General features: G+C 40.8%; 2 protein-coding genes across 6 annotated transcripts in view; both read right to left on the reverse strand.

Annotated features, from left to right (window-relative positions):
- The window catches only part of LOC128696322 (type-1 angiotensin II receptor-associated protein), a 33838-nt gene extending 18879 nt beyond the window's left edge, over window positions 1-14959 (reverse strand). The window contains exons 1-3 of one of the 5 annotated variants that reach the window (XM_053787519.2): window positions 14639-14959; window positions 3872-3983; window positions 2375-2409 (exon numbers count right to left, since the gene is read on the reverse strand). In XM_053787519.2, the coding sequence (XP_053643494.1) occupies window positions 2375-2409; window positions 3872-3910 (74 nt within the window). In that variant the 5' untranslated portion in view covers window positions 3911-3983; window positions 14639-14959. Of the gene's footprint in view, window positions 1-2374; window positions 2410-2814; window positions 3121-3871; window positions 3987-14638 lie in introns of those variants that run through there. The other 4 variants (XM_070092346.1, XR_008408142.2, XM_070092347.1 and 1 more) reach the window with 4 other exon arrangements.
- Window positions 14960-16495: 1536 nt separating this feature from the next.
- Window positions 16496-24312, reverse strand: LOC128696224 (type-1 angiotensin II receptor-associated protein-like). The gene is made up of 6 exons (XM_053787349.2): window positions 24084-24312; window positions 21163-21197; window positions 18949-19060; window positions 18522-18594; window positions 17978-18124; window positions 16496-17565 (listed from the first exon to the last, which is right to left on the reverse strand). Exons 1-6 carry the CDS (start codon window positions 24168-24170, stop codon window positions 17441-17443), a joined length of 579 nt encoding a protein of 192 aa, XP_053643324.1. The 5' UTR covers window positions 24171-24312; the 3' UTR covers window positions 16496-17440.
- Between the last annotated feature and the right edge of the window lie 3206 nt (window positions 24313-27518).

The following is a 27518-nucleotide window of genomic DNA, read 5'->3' on the forward strand; positions in this document are numbered from 1 at the left end:
AAATGAGACCAAGAAATCACAAATACAACTATAAAAAACATACGAAAAAACACTGCAAAGTCGCTATTTTAATCGAAAATCATGGTCTCAGTTTTTTTTCTCTCATTATACAGAGTGTGCTGCAGGATTTGTTTTATGTGGTGCACACATACCACATAGATGTATTCTCTCATATCTAGGCCCAAATTTACCACTCACAGTTTATCAGAGTGAGCTGAGCTCATGACGTAGATCTACGGTTTGGACCCTGAACGTAAAGCCGTAGATCTACGGGACAGACCCTGAAAGGGTTAATATTTATACTATTCATCATCAATTGTAGATGTACTATATACTGCTAACTCTAAAAATAATGAAACAATTTTAATTGCAAGTTAGTAATGAATTTATGTATCTGTGTCACTGCTGCTTATATATGGGTACAAATTTCTGTTTTACCAAACAAATACTCGCTAATATTTTTTTTTTGTTTTCAGGTTTAAAGGTTGAAGTTTGGTGTAAGCAGATACTAAACTGTGATGTGTTGTAGTCAAGTTAAGGTTAGTGCTCAGACACTAAACTAATATGTATTGTGTTGTGTTCACAGAAAATGAGTTTTGTAGCCATCCTGTATGTTGTAACTGTCAAGTGCAAAATCTTCCAACACAGATCTCAATCTAATAATGACCTATGTAGCTCTTGTGGTTTCCACATGAGACTGCAGTGCCCACAGTACATCAGGTATTTGAATAATAAAAAAAAAAAAAAAAAAAAAAAAAAAAAAAAAAAAAAAAAAAAAAAAAAAATTATTTGCCTACTGAATTATTATAACTCAACATTCAATAGAAATACTGCATTTATGTGGGAAGCAGGTAAATGCTACTCAGGGCTTGCATTTTCATCACCTGAAGGAATGTAGCAATATTCAACTAGCTTATGATATTGGTGGTTAAGATACTTCCAATTTCATAGATGCAACTTTCAATTTTTTTAAAATAATCATGAGATGATCAAGAAAGTGATTTATCAAATTCTCTAATTTAAGGAGATTACTATATGTTTTATCAACACTTCAACCTCACAAGGTAATTATGAGTAATTTCTCAACTTCACAAAGGCTACGATTAAACAAGCATAAGTTTACCCTAAAAGTGAGCAACATTAAATTTCTTATTGCTCCCCCCCCCCCCCCAAAAAAAAAAACACCAATTATGATGACAAAAAAGCTACTTCAGTCTCAATTACACATTCAATATTTTAATAAAAAATGGTAAAACATAAAGATTATTTAGCAAGAAAACTAAAATACAGTAGACTGTCCATTAAGCCAATTTATTATAAAGGTTTCACTACAAAACTGTCGAGAAAATGAAGCAGTTTTTCAATCATTATGCTATGATGTTCATTTATAACTAAAGTTAAGGAAAAACAGCTAAAAACCAGCAAAGGAAGGCTAGTAACTAATAATTTCACTAACACAATGCTGTGCTGTTGGAAGGATATAGTTTTGGAAATGTTTGTCGTATGTGTGTACAGCACAAGCACAGTACAGTACAAGCACAGTACAGTACAAGCACCTAAAGTCAGTTCCTGATCAGCCGGGCTGTGGCTCGTACGTTGGTTTGCATGCAGCCAGCAGCAACAGCCTGGTTGATCAGGCTCTGATCCACCAGGAGGCCTGGTCACAGACCGGGCCGCGGGGGCGTTGACCCCCGGAACTCTCTCCAGGTAAACTCCAGGTAAACAGGGTTGCAGCTACCCCTTCCACACATTTCTAGATCAACAAGGAATGAAAACTAACGTGAGCAATGGAAAATCTATTTTTGAATCTTCATGAAACACAAAGCTTCAAAAAAAATTTATTTGCTTTTGTGGGTATTCCAGAAATGTAACCCTATTTGTCTATGTTCTTCAGTTCATCTATGTTATTTCTTTTATTAAATGCTGTTTTCAAAAGCACAGCTATAGTCTTAATCAATGGTCAACTGTATGTCAAGTGTTAAGTAAATCTTTAAACTACTTCAATCAATCTTAAAACACACGATACATATTTATGAATAAATACCAAAACCCACTATTAACCAAGATCCACAATTACTATGCCATAAATACCTATAGCAAAACAAAACTGCCATAAGGTAAACTCTCAATTCAAAGGACTTCAGAAATACAGAACAAAATGTAATGGGTAAATAGTCCATCAGTTATAGAATTATGCATTATGGCACTGTTATGATTACAGCAAAACAACTCATCTCTATCTACCACAATCACCCACAATCTCCTACTGGTCTATTAAATTGAGGGTTTACTACATCATACAAAAATAATGACAAGAATACTGTGCAAAAATAAAGCTAAACAATGCAAACACTAAACTGGGTGTGTCATTTACCACACTGTGAGTATCAGGTGTGCGAAGAATATGCCCTGTGAATGGAAGGAAAATTATTTGCAATATTGGAATATTAAACTTTCAAGCATATAGTGTTGTGAATTAAATGTTAAGTATATAATAGTATGTAAATCAAAAAACATCAAATACTGTATATGAAGCTCAAAAATACAGTAAAGTATTTCAATCACATTTATGACTGCATTACAACCAATGGGTGAATTTTCAAATTAAAAATGTACAAAAATGTACAGAGTAAATGACACTTAGGTCAATGGATAACTTACTTGATAAATCCCATTTTATGGTCAAAATGTTACTATTAATAAAAGTATCCACTGCACTCTAATGCTATTCATTCTGCCTTGTTAGCACTGCATTTATATACTATTCCAGTTCCAGTTTCTGGAGTACAGTACATAAAGGTTACTAATACTAACCCACTGAGTCAATCCCAATAAACAAAATATGTGGGTACTCATGCCTTGGTTGATAAGTCTTCAGCTCACACAGTGAGCAACTGAGGATTGCTCCCCAACAGGGGTGAGACAATGGGTGTGCTTCCTTACCCTTGCTCCCCCTGTTCACCTAACAGTTAGTACCTGGGTGCTAGTTGACTGTTGTGGGTCCCATTCCAGATGCAAATAAAACTGACAATGTGATAAAGCATGGACTTTACTGGATTATCCTGAGTTACCAACTCTCCAGATAAATAATCTGAACACAATCTCATTTTTAGAACTCGAAAGATTTAAAAAAATAATTAGCAATAAGGATTTGGATCAAATATTGTACGTAAACACACACAAATAAAAATGACATGCATAAAAATGGAAAAGTAGTTTACTTCAAGGCAATTAATTTTTAAGAATAGGTAAACTAAATGTCAATTGTAACTGTTTTTGTGCTATAGAACACGACCTACAAGTAGGGTACCTATTTTCTGATATGTGAAAAAAGAAAGCAAGTTATGTAGACCTTGCTTACATAATATACAAAAAAAAAAGACTTGAAGTGGTCTTGAGAGCACATATGTTATGGACACAACATTATGTATATTTAACCTAGGATAACTCAATGAAATCAACTTATTTCAATTGGGGTGTCTACTTATTTCCCCTGCCTATATATCTGTTTCTGTATTAGTAGTTCTGAATATTACAGTGTGTGAAATTCAAGATTAATGATGTGGGATCATCAGTGGTAACTGACTACTGACTACTAATGGTGATTACTGTCTGGTTAAGGAAGCATTTGTTAACTTTGACAGTAACCGTAGATTACCTAATATAACGCCTAACAATGTAAATATACTGTAGTAACAAGGACGTTAAACAATAATCTTGAAAAGGAACAAAGAAACAAATTAAAATCTATGACACGTCAGGCGTGAATGGTAGCCATCACAACACCTTCCCCATCCATGAAGGAGATTACTACCACAAACGCGTATAACACTGCAATAGCATGAATAATATGGCATGCAACAGTATATACCTTTAATGCAACAGCAGCATGAGGAATGTTGATCACCATAATGACTGTATTGATCACCAACAGCAGTGTTGACAACTTGTTCAGGTCGCTTCTCCTCCAACACTGACGTCATCTACTGACACGCAAAATTAAAAGCAAGCAAGAAAATATAAACCCAATAAATTAATACAAAACTTATTCAGGGTTTATACTAATGTTTTACAGGCAGTGGTATACATTTACTCAATGGCTGTCCGGTCACGTGTATGTTTAAGGCATATAACAATGGTATATTGTTTGGTTAGATCAGAAGAATACAATGAACATTGGATAATCCAAAAAAATCAGCATAATTTATTTCCATTAGGGTTCTTTATCTGTTTTTATTTCGCGTTTATTACATGTCCACTGGGAAATTACTAAATGTTTCGGTAAAATGATATAATCGAATCTTTGGTAAGGTGAGGTGGTCGTGGGTGGTAGGCAGATTATACAAGAAATAAGTCAATTCGACTTTACTGGATTATCATAAATTGCATCTACACACTTTACTATAACGTGTGCCTATAATATGTGTACCCTCAAGACCACTATAATCAAATGTTTGATCGTAAAACAAGAAAAACTTATCCGCGGGTGCTGCTGCCGATATATGGAAACTAATCACCCGGTTTCTTCAATGAAAATGTCAAACTAGAGGTTACACAGCCCATATTTTTTGCGAGAATTCATGTCTATATAAATAACTCATTAAGAACGTAACCAGATATATCCATGTAAATAGGTCATTACCACTGTAACTAACCAAGCCAGTTTCAGTGTACACAGCCCAAAACCAATTTCACAAAATGTACTTTAAAAGAGATTTTGGTTATGCTAATTTATTTATTTATTTATTTATTTATTTATAATTTGAGCACACTTACAGAGGTACAAAAAAATACAGATAAGAGCAGCATGCCAAAGCCACTTATACTATGCATAGCATTACGGGCTGGCTTAAAATTAACTTAAGATTAACTAAGCAATGGTGAAATCAGTGAAAAACATTAATGTAAACTGATTACTATAAAGCACAAGTGAGTATTACAAAGACAGGTCATATGGTTGCATGCATTGTTATAAATTCAGTAGAATGGAGTATTCTGTTAGGTAGTGTATTTAAAAAATAATAAAGTTAGATTGGGTTTTAGGTTTAACATTTATGTGATATAATTGTGAGAAACATTTAAGATATACAATTTATAAGGTTCAGTTATTCAGTATTTATTTGGTTTTGGGTGAGTAAGTGATCTTTGAGAAGAGACTTGAATTTATAAACAGGTAGTGTTTCTTTTATATTTACAGGTAATGAATTCCAGATTTTAGGGCCTTTTATGTGCATTGAGTTTTTGCATAGCGTGAGATGGACACGAGGAATATCAAAGAGTGATCTGTGCCTTGTGTTATGGTCATGTGTTCTGTTGAGGTTGGCAAGGAGATGTTTGAGGGGAGGGTTAATATCAGAGTTGAGTGTTCTATGTATGTAATAGGTGCAGTAATAAGTATGGATGTTTTGTATGGTGAGTAGGTTGAGTGTATTGAATATTGGTGGAGTGTGCTGCCTGTAGTGAGAATTTGTTATCATTCTAACTGCAGCCTTTTGTTGGGTAATTAGTGGTCTGAGATGGTTACTTGTTGTTGAGCCCCATGCACAAATTCCATAGGTGAGATAGGGGTAAATAAGAGAGTGATATAGGGCCAGGAGGGCTGACTGTGGAGCATAGTACCGTATCTTCGATAGTATGCCTACAGTCTTGGAAATTTTCTTAGAAATTTGTTGTATATGTGTATGAAATTTGAGTCTATTATCAAGGTGGATTCCTAAGAATTTTCCCTCTGTTAGCTTTGTGATAGGTGATCCGTTTATCATTATGTTAAGAGGGACATCTGTAGCTCTGTTACCAAACTGAATGAAGTAGGTTTTGTCAATGTTTAGTGTAAGTTTGTTAGTACTCATCCAGGTAGATATTTTCTGTAATTCGGTATTTACAGTATTTCTTTTTTTTTTATATTTTTATTTAGAACATAGGACAAATACAATAATGTATAAGAGTATAAAATTAAAAACCACACTAGATATTACAAAACCTCTAGTACACAATCCTGGTACATTTAAAGAACACCATAGATAATGGCCATGTTACAACCATATACATAACCCACAACCATATACATAACCATATACATAACCCACAACCATATACATAACCCACAACCATATACATAACCTACAAACCCTCCTTTTACAATCATTATTGCCAGTGCAGACACAGCTGACACTTCTACCCCCCTTCCCCCGTATGTACAGTCGCCGTTCTAAATAACATACATTAATTATCCTAATGAATGGTCATACACTGACCTCATCAAAACCTTAATGAGTGTTTACCTAAGAGTTGGTAGTGCATGAACAAGACAACATAAATTTACAGACTAAAACAGTTATGAAACATTACACTCCTATACACATACACTGTAATAAGTAGAAGAATATACACCACCAATATAATATCAAATATTAATGTTAACCATGAATTATAAACTTTCAAAACATTGCATATCGTGAAGTTCACACTCAAAATGCAAGATAATACACCTCATCCTACATGTCGGTACAATACTAGGCTATGTACACATTTTAAAGAACCCAAGATTACAACATGAAAAAGTAATATCCAAATGGTCTATTATGATTTTAGTAAGTTACCAACACTAAACTCCTTATAACATCTATCACGCCACATATAAACTTAACAAAACGTGTCACACATTCCACAAGACTTCATTTTATGAGTAATTCAAGATCTCAGTGCCACACAACGCCACAACCATACACACACAGACGTATGGAACCATTCATAATACATACACGTCACTCCCTAAAACCCGCGCTCTACCCTAAAGTCTCTAACATACCGTTTGGTGCTATCACGGGGGGAGTCCAGCCCCCTGTTGCCTTACCCCACCCGCAGTTGCAGCAACATGTGAACAGTAAGACATCGATACTTTGCCGGAAAACTATTATCCCAACTTCTACCATATACGAGTTTATTTCTGCAATACGTTCTGTAGATACCTGCCGCAATTGCCCTGATCCTACCTGATCCCCCGGTTTCCCGCATACCCCACGAGATATAGAGGAAATCAGCCACCACGTACATTATTGCTCTTCGTACCTCACTTGATACTCCGCTAACTTCCAATGTTAAGGCCCGTAAGGTTGAAATACTTCCCCCACTAAGAAAATCTAAAACCCGCCCCAACCACGAACGAACTTTGTCCAAGGTATCACAAAAGTAGACAGCATGAAAAGCTGTTTCTTCAAGACCGCAACGCAAGCAATCCGCCTCCCTTACCAAACCCATCCTATTTAAGACCGATTTTGATGCTAAAATCCCCATGACAAATCTGTACACCAATTCACGAACCCTTGGTGCCAACTTAAGTTTACAAAATCCTTCCCATATTTCCCCCCAATTATACAGCGGAAAAACAGACAATCCCTGTACAATTTCCCTACGACAACATATGCTGACCATTTGCCCCACCTGGATCCGTTTCGCATTTCTCAACTTTAACAACAAACGCAGCATGTCCTCACACTCTATTAATCCCCTGCCGCTCCACCATTTACGCATTTCGATCATTACCCGACCCACCCGGATGCCCTTCTCACCGCCCGCCCTAAGGAACCGCTGCTTTACATAGAGGGCCTTCACCCGTGGCCCCAAAGCCAAGAGACCTAAACCCCCACGGCGAACATGGGTCATGACAACCTCCCGACTTAACCAAGCCCTCCCGAAACCCCAAACATAACGTAAGACCCTTCTCTGCAGATCCTGAATATCCGTATCTCTTAAAGGGTACACCGCGGCCACACCCCATACTTTACTATAAACAAGTGTATTAACCACTACTGTCCTCTGTTGCAACGAGACATCCCCAGCTCTTAACCCCCGAAGTCGATCTAAAGCCTTGTTAACCACCAATTCAGAGTTTACCCTTCGGCTCTCCCTCTCATCTGCCATGTACACGATGCCACATATTCTAAGTTGCACCACGACTGACCACCCATACCTTTCGCCCAACCTCCCCCCCACCCATGTACCCACCTCCAATAATTTCGATTTTGCCTTGTTAACGCACATGCCTGACTCTGCCCCAAAAAACTCAACAATCCATCCCACGATCTGCAAATCCTCCTCCCCTTTTAACAGAATTGTGGTATCATCTACGTACCCGACCACACGCGCTGCATGGTCACTGCTCAGCGTTCCACGCCTCAAACCACCATCCACCAGCTCATAAAATGGGTTTTGCATACAAGCAAAAAGCAGCTGGGAGAGGGGGCACCCTTGCCTCAAACCCCTTTCCATACGGACCGGCTGACCCAATTTACCGTTTACCTGTATGCGTACCATAGCCGTGGCATACAAGGTATCCACCCATCTTGCAATTCCCTCTCCAAAACCCTGCTTCAATAAAATAAGCCTCAATAAATCCCTATCAACACAGTCATAAGCATTTTGCCAGTCAAGCCCGAGGACACCCCCCCCTTGACATTCCTCCAAAAACTCCCTAATACGTACATGTCCGTCCCTCATGCTCCTACCTGGTATGCCTAGCTGTCCCTCGTGAATAACCGACCCCATAACCTTCCTCATTCTGTTTCCTAAAACTTTTGCAAAGATTTTATAGTCAGAGCACATAAGAGATATTGCTCTATATGCACTCAGACCCCTCCCCCCTCCCTTTTTGGGCACCAACACAACTACCCCCGTACTTTGTGACATACCTAACCTCCCCTCCGTGAGCATGCAATTTAATACATCAACCAAACAATGCTTAATACTTCCCCAATGCGCCCTATAAAAATCATTCGAAATGCCATCTATACCTGGTGCCTTTCCTTTACTCATACTAAAAATCGCCTCCTCTACCTCCTCCACTCGAATGCTACCTTCTAGTACCGTTCTATCCCTGTCACTTATAACTTTTCTGAAATCCCTCCTCACCAGGCCGCCCTCATGGACCCCCCCTACTCCCCTCCGTAGCTTTTCCCCAAACCATAGATCAGCATAAAAACTCATGCTGTCCGTGGTGAGGAGTACTTGACCCGGCAGGTAACCACCCAAACCCGTGCATACTTCCAATTGCAAGAGGGACGTCGCCTGTTGCCTGACCCTAAATTTGCGCAAGACACAACCCGAAGGTTTGTCACCCCATAGCACTTCTTCCATACCTGCTCTGACTCTAACCGCATTGAAACGTTCATTGTGAATTTCTGCAAGTCGACTACGAAGATGTTCAATGTCGTCATACCGACTACTACTCCCGCCCCCCACATAGTAATCATTTAGCTGCCCCTCCAGATAGTTTTGCAGCCCATACCTCCACCTCGCCTCCTCTTTTCCCCGCTTCTTATAATAACTCGCTATTCCAGGTTTGGCACGCGTTTCCCACCATTCCAACAAACATTCACCTGCCCGTCGCGTTTCCCAAATATCCTTCCACCAGTCCTGAAAAGCTGACCCATCCCCCTCCCCCTCCAATAGCCGCACGTTCAGTTTCCAATAACCTGGATAAACCCTGATCATTCCATCCCAGTTCAAGTCCGCTAGCACTGCACGGTGATCTGAAAACCCCACATCAAAGGTCTGTACGTGCCCAACTCTAATCCCTTGTGTTACATAAAGTCTATCCAGACGGGCCGCATAGCCCCTACGAACGAACGTATGCTCCACCCCCCACCCACCCCGCCCCACCACATCATAAACCCCTGCATCCCCCAGCAGATTCCGTAAGACAGGTAAAACGCACCCCGCCCCCCGCGGCTCAACATCGCCATGGCGGATAACGCAATTCCAATCCCCACCCATGACGGTAATGAACGGCAAACCCCGAGTGTAAAACGTTAAAGCCTCCCTTACAAAGTCTACTTTAACTTTAGTGTTGCTGTCCGCTGGCATGTAAACGCCAATAAAACAAACCCTCACCTCACCCCAGTACCCATCTACCCTCACCACCCTCCCACCTCCCCCCTCCTCCCATCTTAAGACACGCCAAGGGCTGGACTCCTTCACCGCTATAGCTACCCCACCCTTTAATTTTAAAGAACTGCTAACATACATTCGGTAGCCTTTTAACCGTAACTCTCGCCCAAACTTATAATTGTGTTCTTGTATGAAACATACGTCCACAGCATATCTGCGCAAGAACCACTCCATCCACACACACTTAAACTCTGCCCGCAGACCATTTACATTGATGGTAACACACTTGAATTCACAAAAGGAGGTTTTCCTCTATGCTTGTGGGTCTTTCCCGTTCCTACATGTACATTACACTGACCTTCTTTGACCTTTGACTTCCCAAGGCCCCCCTCACCCCCCCGTGCCCTACCCACATGCTGGGCGCTTGCCCCAACCCCGTCTGCAGGAGGCGCCTCCGCCACTTTCGACCATAATTTCTTCCCTGGACGCTGTCCCGGTGTCAGGACCTCGTCCATATCCGACACTCCTGCCGTCCGTTTGCGGGAACCAACTTCCACACACATCGCCTCACCAGACGAAGCCTCCTGGTGAACTTCCACCACCACCTCATGCATCCGTGTCATTGTAGGCACGTCCAGGTCTCCCATCTTTGGCGAATCATCCTTCACCACGTCTTGACTCTCAGGTGAAACGTCTGGGCTATGCTCTGCCCCATCCAGGAGATCGTTTAACACGTTCTCCAGCAACCTTTCCTGTGACAACCCCACAGGCTCCGTAGGCCCCACAGGTGGCGTGGGCACGTTTGTAGTGTCCACCGACAGGGTGGCGCACGCCATAGACTGCATCTCCTCTTGTTGTACTTCCTCACTCCAAAGCTTAGGTCCTTGTTCAGGCGAGGGACCAGTCTCCAGATCAAAGGCCTCGGTTCTTAGGACCACAGGAGAAGGTTCCCGGATACGTACAACCAGGCGTCTGGAGCACTGAGCAGCCATATGGTCATACGAGTTGCATAACCTGCATGTCTTATGTTGGCCCGCATAGTGAACAAAAACTTGGGTCCTGTAGTGCTCTAGATAAACGTAAGATGGAATCGGCTGTTTTAATGTCATCTTTAGGGTGCAGGAGCCTTCCGGGAGCCCCTCGTATGGGCCCTCCCTCCATACTCCCTTGGTCGCTGCATGTACCGTGCCGTATTTGCCAAAAACTTTCCGAATAATATACTCCTCCGCCTCGAAAGGCACGTTCCTTACTTTGACCCAGGTGACGTATGTGGAGACGTCATGCAGACATACCTCTACGGCTGAATTCACCGCCATTTTTCTCTCTTGAAAAGCGTCCACAATCTTGGAGTAAAAGCCGGCATTTGCGAATTTTACAAAAAACCTCGACATCCCATTGAGAGCCACACCATATAATTCCTCAGTGGGGATGCCATAGACGTCGCGAATGATGGTAGGCAACAAGACATGCATCGTTGCACCACTGAGAGAGCCACGAATAAATTCCACACAGACTGTGTTTACTCTTCTACCTTGACGATCCGCCATCTTGCGTACTGTAGTACACGGTTCGCCACCAGGTGTAAGCAAGAGCAGGCTCAGAAAGCGTCCTCTCAGCCCGCAGGGTGAGAGACGAATGCATTTACAGTATTGGCTAGCGTGACTGGGCTCGGGTGGGAGAAGACGTATGTTGTGTCATCAGCAAATAGTGTGGGTTTGAGTAATTGAGAAGCATTTGGTAGGTCATTTATGTATAGGAGAAAGAGAAGAGGGCCAAGGACACTTCCCTGTGGGACACCAACTGTAATTGGTTGTGCAGAAGAGTTTGCCCCATTTGCGTACACATATTGGCTTCTGTTGCTGAGGTATGACTTGAGGTAGTTGAGGGAGTGCCCTCTTATACCATAGTGTGACAATTTTACGTGGAGCAAGTCATGGTCAACTGTATCAAAAGCTTTACGTAAGTCAATGAAGATCCCCAGTGGGACTTCTTTTTTCTCTATTGCAGTGTATATATGTTCTAGCATGTGTATAATAGCATCATTAGTATTTTTATTAGGCCTGAATCCAAATTGGCAGGGGTTGAGTATGTTTTGGGAGATAAGGTAGGAGTAGATTCGTTTATGAATTAATTTTTCGAAGATTTTTGAGAGAGGGTGTAAGTTGGATATTGGCCTATAGTTATTCAACTCTGTTTGGTCTCCTCCTTTGTGGATCGGGGTGACCCTTGCTATTTTGAGTACTGTAGGGAAGGTGGAGGATTCAATGGATTTGTTAAAGAGTGTTGCAATGATTGGTGATAGCACTTGTGACACTTTTTTGTATATAAAGGGTGGTAAGGTATTTTCCCATCTCGCGTGAAACACTGATGTATTTTGTTTTCCTGTTTAAGTTTTCTCAGCCTGAACAGAAGGTTTTGACGTTTTTTTGTTAGACACTCATTTATGTACACTCCATTTTTCATTGTAATTGCTGATTTAATTAGGTCCTTTCTTTTATCGTATGAATGAAGTCGGATCATTATACTGTGTTTACTTCCTGGTTTTCCTAACAAACGTGTTTCTTTGATTTCATTGTTTTGCACGATGACTTGTACGTGGTCCTGTATTATCCTGACAGCAGTTTCTTTGCACTGAGCTTGTGTTATGTCACTAGGAATGTGTGGACTGTTTATTATAACTGCATCAGACAACTTATCTTGTTCAGTTTTGTCGTCTTGGAAATCAAGGTATTCATTTAGTCGAGTGTGCATGTTCTGATTCCAGTCCTTGATTGCTTCTTCAACCTTCATATTTATTGTTGTTATTTGCTCAGTGTGACTGGCTATAGCTGCTTTTAGAGTATTTTCTGTGTCAACACTTCCCGATGTAATCTTCTCTTCAAGGTTTTGGATCTTATTCTCGAGGTTGGTTATCTTGGAATCTCGTCGCTCGAGTGCTGCTTTGATATCTTTGATTTCATTTTCTAGAGCAACGATGTAGTCCTTGATATTGTCAGGAATAATCGTACCTGAGTTATCATGGATGAATCCTTTGAAGGGAGTGGAGTTGGAGGGGGAGTCAGCCATGTTTGTTGTTGTTGTTGTTGTTCCCTGGGTGGCGTCGGTGAGGGGGGTTGATGATACACTGGCGTCCTGCTGGGTAGACAAGTTGAGTTCTAGGGTCCTTGCTGTTATTCTTTTATTACTGGTGTTGTGTCTTCTGCGATATCCTTTCATAGTATCACTGAAGTAGATACTGTGTAGCAATGGAGGAGAAGGCTTGTTTTCTCGGAGCTTGGGTTAAGTGGTTGTCTGGCAGCGGAGGCAGTGTTTGGGTTAGCAGGGCTGTCTTCCTTAGATCTTCTAATTTTGTCAAGAATTGGGTTACATTCTTAGTATTCTTGGGTCATGTTGTGGTCTACGTGGGTTCATGTAGTTGAACTTTCACTTAGGCCATCACAAGTTTTGATGGGCGATGTTTTTTTGAGAAAGAAGAGCTGGTAGGATACCGTTGCTGCCGCTGCCGCTGCTCTATGATGATGAATGAATTAATTCTCTTCTACCACATCCTGCACAGGTAAACAACTGCCGTGAATTTAATAAAGATCAATATGCTCGAGTGACTCACGAAATCGTAATGACACGATTGCTAGAGTTCGTCACGGCCACGCTAGCTGGAGATTCGTCTGTAAAAACTTGCATTTGTGGTCACAGTGGTGCCTGTGCTGACCTTCCTATGGTGTAGAAATATACCTAGTTGGACGAATCTTATTGTGGCTAGCTGGTCCAGTGGCTAACGCGACGGGCTGGAGTTTTGAGACTATGACCGCGGGTTCAATCCCGGCCGGGGTATGGTTTGGTTATGCTCGGAGTCTATACCCTACTCTTTCTCCTTTCCCCAATAAAATCATTGTATGTAGGTAGAACAAAACACTACGGACATAGCAATTCAAGATTCCCCGATGTAGTCCTGCTGTGGTCATTTTTTTTTTCGAAAACAGTAAAAATGTATTATTTGTATCGGCATCTGCGTGATCTCAAGTTATGCATCTGCAGTATCACCTACCTTGACACACTCAGCTGGCATAGGTGACGCAGCCCAAATTCTCCTAGGTGGTTCGATCCCCGAAACGGGTGGAAATGTTGGGCTTGTTTCCTTACACTTAATGTCCCTGTTCACCTAGCAATAATTAGGTATCTGGGTGTTAGTCGACTGGTGTGGGTCGCATCCTGGAGGATAAGACTGAAAGGCCCCAAATTGGATACAAGATGACGCACTGACTTCCTTGGGTTATCCTGGGTAGGTAACCCTCCGGACTTGTTCGGAGGGTTAATTATTATAATCATGGGGGAGCGCTAAACCCGTAGGATTATACAGCTCATGTGGGGGGGGGAAGGTATTCAGGCTTAATTCAGGGAACTGGATCAGATCCAATTCCCTAGATCAAGGGCCCCTCACCAGCGTCAAGAAACCTCCCTTGAGGGGACGGAGGGTCGGAGGGTTAACCTACAGCTCCTGGGTAAGATTAATATTTGTGCGGATTTTTAACCCGGATGTGTCGCAGGGAATGACCCGGGCTGCTGTGAACCCATAACTCTTTACTATCTTTAATAACAAATTGTTGGGTCGTGTAGATAACTAGTGTAACTAATTATTAAATTTATTAGGGAGCGCTAAACCAGTAGAGATCATACAGCGCCTGGGAGGAATGTGCAAAAAAGATAGATTAAAAACTTATCTTGGTTAAGAGTGAACGGACGTCCTGCAACTCACTGAAGCTGACGAGATAAGATGTACAGGGAAGTATCCTCACACCTGCTGTCCCCCGTTCATCTGGCAGTAAATAGGTACCTGGGTGTTAAACTGTCGTGGGTCTCACCCAAAGGAGCCCAATGGAAATAAGTGATTCTGTTGCCTTTCTTGGGTCATCATGGACTGGTATTACCGGTAACATGCGTTGTCTTGTCTCCCAGGTCTGGGACCGGCCTCGGGAGGCTGTAACCTCCGGAAGTCACTCCAGTTGAAACACAGCGTAAGCCCGTTACCACACACACCAATGGCTGCCGAATGACTAACTCTAAAATCCCTGTAGGTGGCGCAGCTGTGACCAACACTGAAACAGGTGTTTCAGCTGCTTCTTAACAAGCTAAGTGCTGCATAGTCATCTAGCCCCACCCTCCAGCACTATGAACCGCCCATCTATCCTCACTCCATCAGCCTTGACAGAGGTAAGATGATGATGAGTGTTTCTTCTTTTTTTCGGGGTCGCCCTGCCTCGGTGGGAAATGGCCTATGTGTTATATACATATATATATATATATATATATATATATATATATATATATATATATATATATATATATATATATATATATATATATATATATATATATATATATATATATATATATATATATATATAATATATATATATATACATTATACATATATATATATATATATATATATATATATATATATATATATATATATATATATATATATATATATATACACATTTGTGTATGTGTGTATTTTTTGGTGTAGCATAAAAGTGTATAGAAGACTGGTCACTGAGAGGGAGGAAAAAAAACACACGGAGACAAAAACAAGGAAGAATTATTAGCTCTATATTTCACTCACCAGCTGAGGTCCTCACGTTTCCAATCATGTCCAACACTAGTTTAGCCTCTAGTGATAATACTGAGAAGTGTGGACTACACAATCTTACTTAGTAAAAATATATAATAATAATAATAATAATAATAATAATAATAATAATAATAATAATAATAATAATAATAATAATAATCGAAAGAATTTAGTAAAAATAGCTTCAATAAAAATAATTACATCAATCATACTTTAGAACAGCTTAATGGATAATGCTAGATACATTATTATTATTATAATAAAAAAGAAGCGCTAAACCACAAGGGCTATACAACGCTGCAATGCTAGATACAATCTTTATAAAAAATTCACGATAACTGATTCTTGTTTATCAGTAAATCGCAGATTTTTTTTTTTTTATTCGCCGGTATTCTCCCGGCCCGGGTCTTTTCCAAGTAGTGGTGACCCGGCCTTGGCTCCCTATCTGGGGAGTGTCTCGAGACTTAAGTCTCCCATGGGAGGAGGTACAAGTACCTCCTCATCTTTGGGACCAAGTGTCCCCAGGCCTAGCCACATTCCCCGCCCTCACGGGGCTCGTAGGAAGAAGCTAGGCCTCTGGTCTGCCATCTACCCCGCCTCAAAGGGGCTCGTGGGGATGGCAGTCTTATGAGCTGCAGATGGTAGCAAGCTCCACTAACGATTAAATCGCAGAAATTTGCAATAGTTATACAATGAGAAAATGAACATTAAGGGAGGTTAGGTCAGGTTTCTATGTTAGTTTCGGTTCAAAAATAAAAAACCTTTATATTATTGTCAATGAAAAAAAAATTGATATAAATTTGTGAAAATATTTTTGGGAAAGTTTAATTTTTAAGGGAATTCGGCTTATTAAGCATATATATATATATACATATATATATATATATATATATATATATATATATATATATATATATATATATATATATATATATATATATATATATATATATATTTATATATATATATGTCGTGCCGAATATGTAAAACTGGTCAATTAGCAAGAACTCATTTAAAATTAAGACCTTTCTAAAATGTTCTTTTATACGTTTAAAGGTATATTTTTTTCATTAATGTTAATGTAAAAAATTTTAATTTTGCACCAAAAGAATCTTAGAAAACTTACCTAACCTTATTATAACAAGGTCAATTTATTTTAGCCTAACCCAACTAAATATATTTTAGATTTATTTACAGTAATTTAATACTAAACAAACGCTGTGAAATATATTTTTTTCGTTAGGTTCAGAATGATTTTGGCGAAATTATTGCATACACAAATTTTCACTTGTCCTATATGGCAAGATGAGCGTTGCTATTTAAGCCAAGATCGCAAATTCTGCCTATTCGGCACGACATATATATATATATATATATATATATATATATATATATATATATATATATATATATATATAATATGTGTGTGTGTGTGTATGCAGAACAACCATGAGCTAAACCTGTATGGTCATTCAGCGATTGTGGCACTGAGTTACATAATCACGTGTTAGTTATTTCCTATTGCAACTCAGCAGTGCCATCTAACTATGAGTTGACATAGATATTTAAAAAAAAAAGGCCGCCCGGAAGTGTAGCACTGCTGTGAGGTACTATATAGGTTATAGCTTAAGAAAAGCTATATTCGGGAAATTCTACATCTACAGTCAGTGGTATAAATTTGTACACTTGTTCCGAGGGCGTATTCATGCTTTAGGCATCCACTTATAGTAAAAATTATGTAGCTTTAATCTAATGCATAAAATGTAAATAGCTTTCGTTTGTGTTTAACAATATTTATTATATGTTAACTACATTTTGTATACTGCACAAAGAAATAGAGTTTGTTTTAAGATAACCCAATAATACACACGTAAGTTTCAATGATTATGCAGGTTATACCCATCCTGGACTCTCTGTATCTTATCACACAACAAATGTTTCTTGTTTATGTGGCGTCGAGGAAATTGGAGCAGTCTCAGAGTGGAGGGTGACAGGCTCGCTCCTTGGAGTCTGGTCAATATCTTCATATAGGCCACGTTTGTGGCCAGCTGTGTCAAGAAGTATATCGATATCAGTGACAAACACGACTAATACATATTGCAGTAAATTACAAAATTAAGAGTATATGTGACAAGGGAAGAATTTATTACAAAAAACTCTAAAGTTATTTCTTCATGACAAAGAAACCTCTCGATATAACAAAATTATCAAAGCTAGTGAAAATCAGAAAATAAGTAGCATCTATAATGTATATTATACTGGAGTTTTTGGTCATCTGACAGAGGCCTTCCGCTGGCTTACTGGTCCACCCCTTTAAATATTATGTTTATGATTATAACCATTAGGTAAATATTAAACACTCAAACACCGAGGGACATACACTTCTCGGTGTGTATCTTGTACTTCTTCAAGTAGTTGCTGCTGTCACCTCGCATACCACTTCACTAAACATATACGTACCGAAAATGCGTTCGAAGCCGGAAGGTAGGTGGTAGGTGCCCCGAGCCTGGGCTCTCTCCTGCACAATACGGAAAAGTAGGAAGCTGGAGAAAGGACGGAGCATAAGGTTCAGCACCACCATTCCTCCACCAAACTTCATCGGTCCAGCTTTAATCGCATGAAGATAAATTATTGGTTTTAGTGGTCTTAGTTATCCATACAATTTTATTACTTGTCAATTGAATAAAAATAATCTAATATTGTTCTTGGTTTCAACATTGATACTATGAGCAACCATCCTAAATTAGTTTGTTAATTATGAAATATAATTCGTAAATATGTACCTAGATGTATTTCCGTTAACCCCCGTTTGGGGTCAAGTTCCCAGGTTCTTTGTGTATCCATATACTCTTGCGCTACCATCCACAGGATGGTTATGGGGTGCATAATAAAGACGGTAAACTAAAAATTAGGCAAGAAAAATTAAGAAATACTGAATGATTAGCAAAAACTAATCACGTTCTTCCATATAACATTCAGATACACAAGTGTACACAATACTCACTCATTATTAATGGCCAGAACAGTGCAAGATGCACAGTATCGAACACCATCGCCAGTGCGTTGATGCACAGAGCCTGAAACAGAATTCTTTTTATAGTGTACTTCTTCCAGAGAGGTACCATGAAGCCGGTGAAGAGCTCTTGATCCAAGGAGTTAGAGCTACCCCTTCCCTTCTTTGAACCAAAGCTGATTATCTTTCTTCTCCCCCGCCCCACTGCATTATATGACTTCAATGGATTAAGTGCTTCTTAGTGAAAATACTATTACTACTGCTAGTTGTAGTAATAGTACTGCTGCTAGTAGTAGTAATAATAATAATAGAAGAAAGGAGGAGTGAACTTGGTAAGGGCTTATTAACAGGGGGGACCAGCAGCTGAGGCTCGACCACTGCAACCACAGCCAGATAAGCAGGATGAGTCGAGACTCACCATGAAGGGAGCTTCTTGAGACTCACGCTGGTGTAGGCTCCACAGGATGGTGAGGAGGAAGACAGCATTGTACAGCATGAAGGTCTGTGGCAAACATTCACACATGCTGCTCCTGTAAAGGAAGAACCTTCTTCAGTGTAGCTAGCACCTGACGAGGCTCCAGCGCGTTTGCGGGCAAGACTATCTATCTCTCTCTCTCTCTCTCTCTCTCTCTCTCTCTCTCTCTCTCTCTCTCTCTCTATATATATATATATATATATATATATATATATATATATATATATATATATATATATATATATATATATATATATATATATATATATATATACTATATATACACCGAGAGATGTGTATGCATGTACTGAGAGATTATTTTAATCCCTACTTCAAGGATGAAAGTATTCTTGACTGGTGAACAGGTTACGTGCAATCTTAATAATCTCATGTAGTCGATAGGCTTTAAGCCTCATTAACCTAGTGTTATTATACACTCCGTGTGCCTATTCTGTGGGTGGTAGTTTCCAGTTACACTTGTGTATATACACCTAGAGGTGTGTTTCTCGCTGTGTATATGCTCCGAGAGATGTTTCTTTTAGTGTTTATACACCGAGAGGTGTATTGCTGTTTATATAAGCCGAGAAGTGTGTATTTGCTGAGATGTGTATCTCTCATTGTATATCCACATAGGGATGCGTATCTGAATAGCCAGAGAGGTATATATCTCGCACTGTATTACTCTTACAGAAGTATCTGTATATACAGGAAGAGGTGTGTGTGTCTCTCAGTGTATTATATATACCGGGAGGTAAGTATCTCTAAATGTTTATATCGCAAGCAGTGTTTCTCAACGCATGTACACTGAAAGATATAAAACGTTCAGAGAATATACACAAAGATGTATATCAAAGCATATATACAATGAGAATTTACATGATTCTTTATTGTACAGTTTAAAGCAATTTTTCCTCTTGATTTCAGAAAGTAAAGGGCTCTCGATCCAAGGAACTGAAGCTTTGATGAAGGGTACTCAGTCCCTCAGCCTTAATAAAAGGTGTTCAGTCCCTCAGCCTTAGTTACAATTATAACTAATTTTTAGAGGGGTGGACCGGTAAGCCAGTGAAAGGCCTCAGTCATGTGACCAAAAGCTCCAGATGTGGGTCATCATATGACTAAGACCCGCGTCAGGAAACACTTGTCCTGTTTCCTGACAAACTTTACCTAACCTAACCCTCAGTATTAATAAAGGGTATTCATTTCCTCAGTCTTAATGAAAAATGTGTTCAGCCCCTCAGCCTTAATAATAGGTCTACCTGGAGGGTATTCCGGGGATCAACGCCCCCGCTGCCCGGTCCACGACCAGGCCTCCCGGTGGATCAGGGCCTGATTAATGAGGCTGTTACTGCTGGCCGCACGCAGTCTAACGTACGAACCACAGCCCGGCTGATCCGGCACCGACTTTAGGTATCTGTCCAGCTCCCTCTTGAAGATAACCAGGGGTCTACTGGTAATGCCCCTTATTGCTAGTGGGAGGCTGTTGAACAGGTTTGGGCCCCAGACACTTACTGCGTTTTCTCTTAGTGTACCAGTGACGCCCCTACTTTTCACTGGGGGTATGTTGCATCGCCTATCAAGTCTTTTGCTTTCGTATGGAGTGATTGCTGTGTGCATATTAGGGACCAGTCCCTCCAGAATCTTCCAGGTGTAGATTATGATATATCTCTCTCGCCTGCGCTCTAGTGAGTGCAAGTCAAGTGCTTCCAGGCGTTCCCAGTAGTTAAGGTGTTTGATGGAACTTATACGTGCGGTAAAGGTTCTGTGTACATTCTCTAGATCTGCAATTTCACCTGCCTTGAATGGGGATGTTAATGTAAAGCAATATTCCAGCCTAGAGAGAACAAGTGATTTAAAAATGATCATCATTGGCTTAGCATCTCTTGTCTTGAATGTTCTCATTATCCATCCTATCAGTTTCCTCGCAGATGTGATGGTGGCAGTGTTGTGGTCCTTGAAGGTGAGGTCTTCGGACATTACCACACTCAGGGTAACCAGTCCATTAACCTTAAAAAAGGGTATACAGTCCCTCAGCCTTAATAAAAGAGATTCGGTCCCTAAACTTTAATAAAAGGTGTTCAGTCCCTTGAACTTGATGAAACTAAAGAAGATGCACAATACAACAACAACTACAACAACAACAATAATAATAATACTTACCATACTGTCAGGGTGAGATGCGTGAAGAAAGTTCCCTGAGGAGAAAAAGAAAATTATTGGTCACTGCACTTAATATTTTTAAATAAGTCATACGCGTAATCACATTGTTTTGTCGAGTTCGGTCTTTAAATTCCATGACGTTTTTCCAGTACGCTGTTAGTATGCTTTTTTTTTTCTCATGCTGGCAGAAGACGGAGGTTGGGAGGATGGGGCGAGAGCCTTCTGTTTTGTTATCCTTGCCTCAAACACTTAGATAATAGTAAACATATCTTAATTAAGGTAGAAGCAGATAAACCTCAGCAGATAACCTCGATTTGAACTTCAAATTCTGCACTCTACTTCTAACATGTACTCCAGTGTACTTCCGTGCATTCCCACATACTCCCGTGTACTCTTATATACTCCCGTGCACTCATATACTTCCGTGTAGTCCCATTATACTCGAATATACTCGGTGTACTCCCATATACTCCAGTGTACTCCCATATACTCCAGTGTACCCCCATATGCTCCAGTGTACTCCCATATACTCCAGTGTACTCCCATATGCTCCAGTGTACTCCCATATACTCCAGTGTGGTCCCATATACTCCAGTGTACTCCCATATGTTCCAGTGTACTCCCATATACTCCAGTGTACTCCCATATGCTCCAGTGTACTCCCATATACTCCAGTGTGGTCCCATATACTCCAGTGTACTCCCATATGATCCAGTGTACTCCCATATACTCCAGTGTACTCCCATATGCTCCAGTGTACTCCCATATACTCCAGTGTGGTCCCATATACTCCAGTGTACTCCCATATGCTCCAGTGTACTCCCATATACTCCAGTGTACTCCCATATGCTCCAGTGTACTCCCATATACTCCAGTGTGGTCCCATATACTCCAGTGTACTCCCATATGCTCCAGTGTACTCCCATATACTCCAGTGTGGTCCCATATACTCCAGTGTACTCCCATATGATCCAGTGTACTCCCATATACTCCAGTGTACTCCCATATACTCCAGTGTACTCCCATATACTCCAGTGTGGTCCCATATGCTCCAGTGTACTCCCATATACTCCAGTGTGGTCCCATATGCTCCAGTGTACTCCCATATGCTCCAGTGTACTCCCATATGATCCAGTGTACTCCCATATACTCCAGTGTGGTTCCACATACTCCCGTGTAAAATATGGCTCACTCTAGCACTACGAGGGATGAACGTTAAGATTTGTACGTTACAAGTCTTTCCTGAGCCACCTCCCTTCCAGACGTATAATAGTCGGTAGTTAAATGTACGTTTTGCGGAGTTTACGTAACCTGACATACATTTCAAGCATTGAGAAACTGACGTTCATCACAATGTCAAAACTGATGTAGTGAAATGGAAATAGCGTCACGAAAATCACTCACTACGAAAGCAAAAGACTTGGCAGACGATGCACCATCCCCCCAATGAAAAGCAGGGGTGTCACTAGCACGTTAAGAGACCATACAATAAGTGTCAGGGGCCCGAGACTGTTCAACTGCCTCCCAGCACACATAAGGGGGATTACCAACAGACCCCTGGCAGTCTTCAAGCTGGCACTGGACAAGCACCTAAAGTCAGTTCCTGATCAGCCGGGCTGTGGCTCGTACGTTGGTTTGCGTGCAGCCAGCAGCAACAGCCTGGTTGATCAGGCGCTGATCCACCAGGAGGCCTGGTCACAGACCGGGCCGCGGGGGCGTTGACCCCCGAAACTCTCTCCAGGTAAACTCCAGGTAATATATAGTATGTTTATTTTACAGGCTGATCCAAGGAAATGGAGCTGCCATCCCGTTCCTCGGATCAAACGTGATTATCTCCCATTCCACGGCGTTGTGTGACCTTTACGTATATATAAAAGTAATGTGAATAAAAAAATATCGCTGTATATATGCTGAGACACTTCTCGGTGTATATGCACTGAGAGATATACGCTTCTTGGTGTATATACACTGAGAGATATACGCTTCTTGGTGTATATACACTGAGAGATACTTCTCGGTGTATATACACATACACTTCTTGGTATATATACACTGAGAGATACACAATTCTCGGTGTATATAAACTGATAGATGTACACTTCTAGGTGTACATACACTGATATATGTACACTTCTAGGTGTACATACACTGATAGATGTACACTTCTAGGTGTACATACACTGATAGATGCACATTTCTAGGTGTATATACACTGATAGATGTACATTTCTAGGTGTATATACACTGATAGATGTACATTTCTAGGTGTACATACACTGATAGATGTACATTTCTAGGTGTACATACACTGATAGATGTACATTTCTAGGTGTACATACACTACGCTAGAGTGCACAAATTTTCACATGGATGCTGCTGATGGCTGAGTTCTGTTACACACTGAACAAGCAAATAAATTACCGACCAATTAGACATTTTCAGGGCCAGGAAAAGCGATAACATTTCAAGGCCAGGAAAAGCGATGAAAGTTTTTTTTTTTTTTTTTTTTTTGCTAGGCCTCATGGCTGACAAGACTGAGAAAGAGGGCTGGGATAGGCTAAAATGCCGCTAGAATATCCCAGTCAGGAAGAAATAAGTAAGAAAGTGACACAATCACTAATTTAATAAACATACCACTTTGGGTATGTTTATTAAACGAGTGATTTTTTTTGTTCCCATGCAGTGATGCGTGATGTTGATATATGAGTTTTATAGGCTTTAATTTTTTGAGGCACAGGTACACATATGTACAATTATCATATAGTGTGTAAATTACCTAGGATAACCCAAAAAAAGTCAGAGAAAGTGACTTATTTCTGTCCTGAGGAATTCTAACGTAGAAAAAAAAAAACGTATTGGGAGAGCCCAACGTATTTAATGGTAATTAAAAGTTTACAGTGAATGAAAAATTAATTACTTACGAAAAGAATGTCCAGTCTATTTTGTGGTGAGAATCCATTGGATGACACGCGTCTCAGAAAACAAAGTACATTCTTAATATTTTCCATTTCAACACTGTGGCAGAGTAACACAAACTATGAACACTAGAATTGTAGGCCCACGCCAGCCCGTGTTGTGGGTAGCAACAGCCTAGTGGTGTTGTGCAGTGGGAGGAGCAGTCACGCGCTCACCAGTCTCTGACACACTGACACACACACATACACACACACATACACACACACACGCACACACACACGCACACACACACACACACACACACACACACACACACACACACACACACACACACACACACACACACACACACACACACACACACACACACACACACACACACACACACACACACACAGGGCTACTACATGAGGTATGGAAGACAGCAAATGTCCCAATTTTTTAAAAAAGAGACAGACATGAAGCATTAAACTACAGACCAGTGTCACTGACGTGTATAGTACGCAAAGTCATTCAGAAGATTATCAGAAGGGTGGTGCAGCACCTGGAAATGAATGAGCTTATCAACGACAGCCAGCACAGTTTCAGGGACGGAAAATCTTGTGTCACAAACTTACTGGAGTTCTATGACAGGGAGACAGCAGTATGACAAGAGAGAGAGGGGTGGGTAGATTGCATTTTCTTGGACTGTAAGAAGGCGTTTGACAGTTCTACACAAGAGATTAGTGCAATAGCTGGAGGACCAAGCAGGGATAACAGGGAAGGCACTATAATGGATCAGGGAATACCTGTCAGGAAGACAACAGCGAGTCATGGTACGTGGCGAGGTGTCAGGGTGGGCGCCTGTAACGAGCGGGGTGCCATGGGGATCAGTCCTAGGATCGGTGCTGTTTCTTGTAATTGTGAATGACATGATGGAAGAAATAGACTCCGAAGTGTCCCTGTCTGCAGATGATGTGAAGTTGATAAGAATAATTCAATCGGATGATGACCAGGCAGAACTACAAAGGGCAGGCTGCAGGCCTGGTCCAACAACTGGCTCCTGGAGTTCAACCCCACCAAGTGCAAAGTCATGAAGATTGGGGAAGGGCAAAGAAGACCACAGACGGAGTACAGTCTAGGAGTCAGAGACTCCTAGACAGTACGCAAGGAAAAGGATCTTGGGGTTGAGTATAACACCGGGCACATCTGAGGCGCACATCAACCAAATAACTGCTGCAGCATATGGGCTCCTAGCAAACCTTAGAACAGCATTCCGACATCTTAATAAGGAATCGTTCAGGAACCTGTACACTGTGTACGTTAGGCTCATATTGGAGTATGCGGCACCAGTTTGGAACCCACACATAGCCAAGCACGTAAGGTTTGCAAGACTAGTCCCGGAGCTAAGGGGTATGTCCTTCGAGGAGAGGTTGAGGGAAATCGACCTGACGACACTGGAGGACAGGAGAGATAGGGGGGATATGATAACGACATATAAAATACTGAGAGGAATCGACAAGGTGGAGAGAGACAGGATGTTCCAGAGATGGGACACAGCAACAATGGTCACAGATGAATCACGGGGATGTTAGGAAGTATTTCTTCAGTCACAGAGTTGTCAGGAAGTGAAATAGTCTGGAAAGCGATGTAGTGGAGGCAGGATCCATACATAGCTTTAAGAAGAGGTATGATAAAGTTTTTGTAGCAGGAAGAGTGACCTAGTAGCGACCAGTGAAGAGGCGGGGCCAGGAGCTGTGAATCGACCCCTGCAACCACAACTAGGTAAGTACACGCCACACATACACGGCCAGGAACTATGAATCGACCCCTGCAACTACAATTAGGTGAGTACACACACACTGCAAAGGTTTGCAGCAAGACTAGTCCCGGAGCTAAGAGGGAAGAGGTTAAGGCAAATCGACCTGACGACACTGGAGGACAGGAGAGATAGAGGGGACATGATAACGACATAAAATACTAAGAGGAATTGACAAGGTGGATAGGGACAGGGTGTTTCAGAGATGGAACACAGCAGCAAGGAGTCACAACTGGAAGCTGAAGGCTCAGATGAGCCACAGGGATGTTAGAAAGTATTTCTTCAGCCATAGAGTTGCCAAGAAGTGGAACAATCTGAAGAGTGATGTAATGGAAGTAGGATTCATACATAACTTTAAGAGATACGATAAAGCTCATGGAAGAGTGGACCTAGTAGCGATCAGTAAAGAGGCGGGGCCAGGAGTTGTGAATTGACTCCTGCAACCACAAATAGGTAAGCACACACACATGGATAGAATGGAAGGGTTGGGAGGGGAGAGGGAGATCAGTTGTCTCGCCCCAACTGTCAGGTGACTCAAGAAACCTGACCCGGGCAGCTTCAAGACATTCCTCCCTCACCTGTATTATCTGCCTTTGCTCAGGTATATAATCTACCCTCTCTCGAGTACATAATCTACCTTAATCCACTTGTATAATATACTATTCCACACTCAGTTGTACATATGAATTTTTTTTACATGTTCCCTGATGAACTAACAAAGTAACGTAAACAGCAGCTGAATACAATATCAAACAGATGGCCCACGGACAGTCATGTGAATACAGGGGACGTACTCAGATGTAGGTTGCAAACATAATACGCAGGTTCGGAGCCTGAATTTCGATAATGGGGGATTTGGGGTGGCTGTCTAGTTGTTCTGAAGCAGCGTTATTATTATTATTTGAGGGATTGGAGAATTTTCGGGGCTAACGCCTCCCTTGGCGCCGCTATTGATAATTCCTTATTACACCCTGTAAGTTTATCAGCACTTGGCTCGCATTTCTTGTATTACAAGTTTGAGGAGTGGAATACATCACAGTGAGCTGGGCATTTCAAACTGGATATTGCAGCAACTGCATGAGTCCAACAGCACTGCTCATTCGGGACTTACAGCACAACATATCTGACCAGTTGAGCAATGCACAATATCAAAACATAAATACAACGAAGTGTGGAGGCAATTCAAGACTATGCAACTACATTCTAAATAGCAGAAAACAACGCGAATTTGGAGGATAAAATATTCACACTAGTGGGACGAAATTCACTTATATATGCAGTTACATGCACTTAGTTCAATTTAAGATTTTATTAGACTTTTTTTTTGGGAGGAACGGGTATATCTCATAAGACTTTACATTGTTTTATTTTACTTTGTAATTAAGAAATAAACCAACTTATTGAAGTGGGAAAGAGGGGACCCTAAACGGTGATAGCTTCTTGATATAATTTGGTGTTACGACAATCAGATTGTAACTCCCTTTTAACCTCCATTTGCAAAGCGACTGTGGACGGTTAAGTTGTGATTTTGTAACCTGCTTTTTTTAATGGACAAGAAAGCTAAGAACCCAATAGTGTACAATAAACTAGCTGCTCATGCGGCCTAACAACCCTTATGGGGTAATAATACGAACGAAGTCTT

This window comes from Cherax quadricarinatus, chromosome 39 (genome assembly GCF_038502225.1).
Source record: "Cherax quadricarinatus isolate ZL_2023a chromosome 39, ASM3850222v1, whole genome shotgun sequence".
Lineage (NCBI taxonomy): Eukaryota > Metazoa > Arthropoda > Malacostraca > Decapoda > Parastacidae > Cherax > Cherax quadricarinatus.

Bases quoted from the DNA above. Each gene is read 5' to 3' on its own strand.
- LOC128696224 (XM_053787349.2), bottom strand. From the start codon at position 24,170: ATGGAAAATATTAAGAATGTACTTTGTTTTCTGAGACGCGTGTCATCC. The intron at 18,595-18,948 runs GTGAGTCTCGAC...ATTCTGTTTCAG, and splicing joins CTCAAGAAGCTCCCTTCATG to GCTCTGTGCATCAACGCACT. The intron at 18,125-18,521 runs GTGAGTATTGTG...ATGCGATTAAAG, and splicing joins GTTCTGGCCATTAATAATGA to CTGGACCGATGAAGTTTGGT.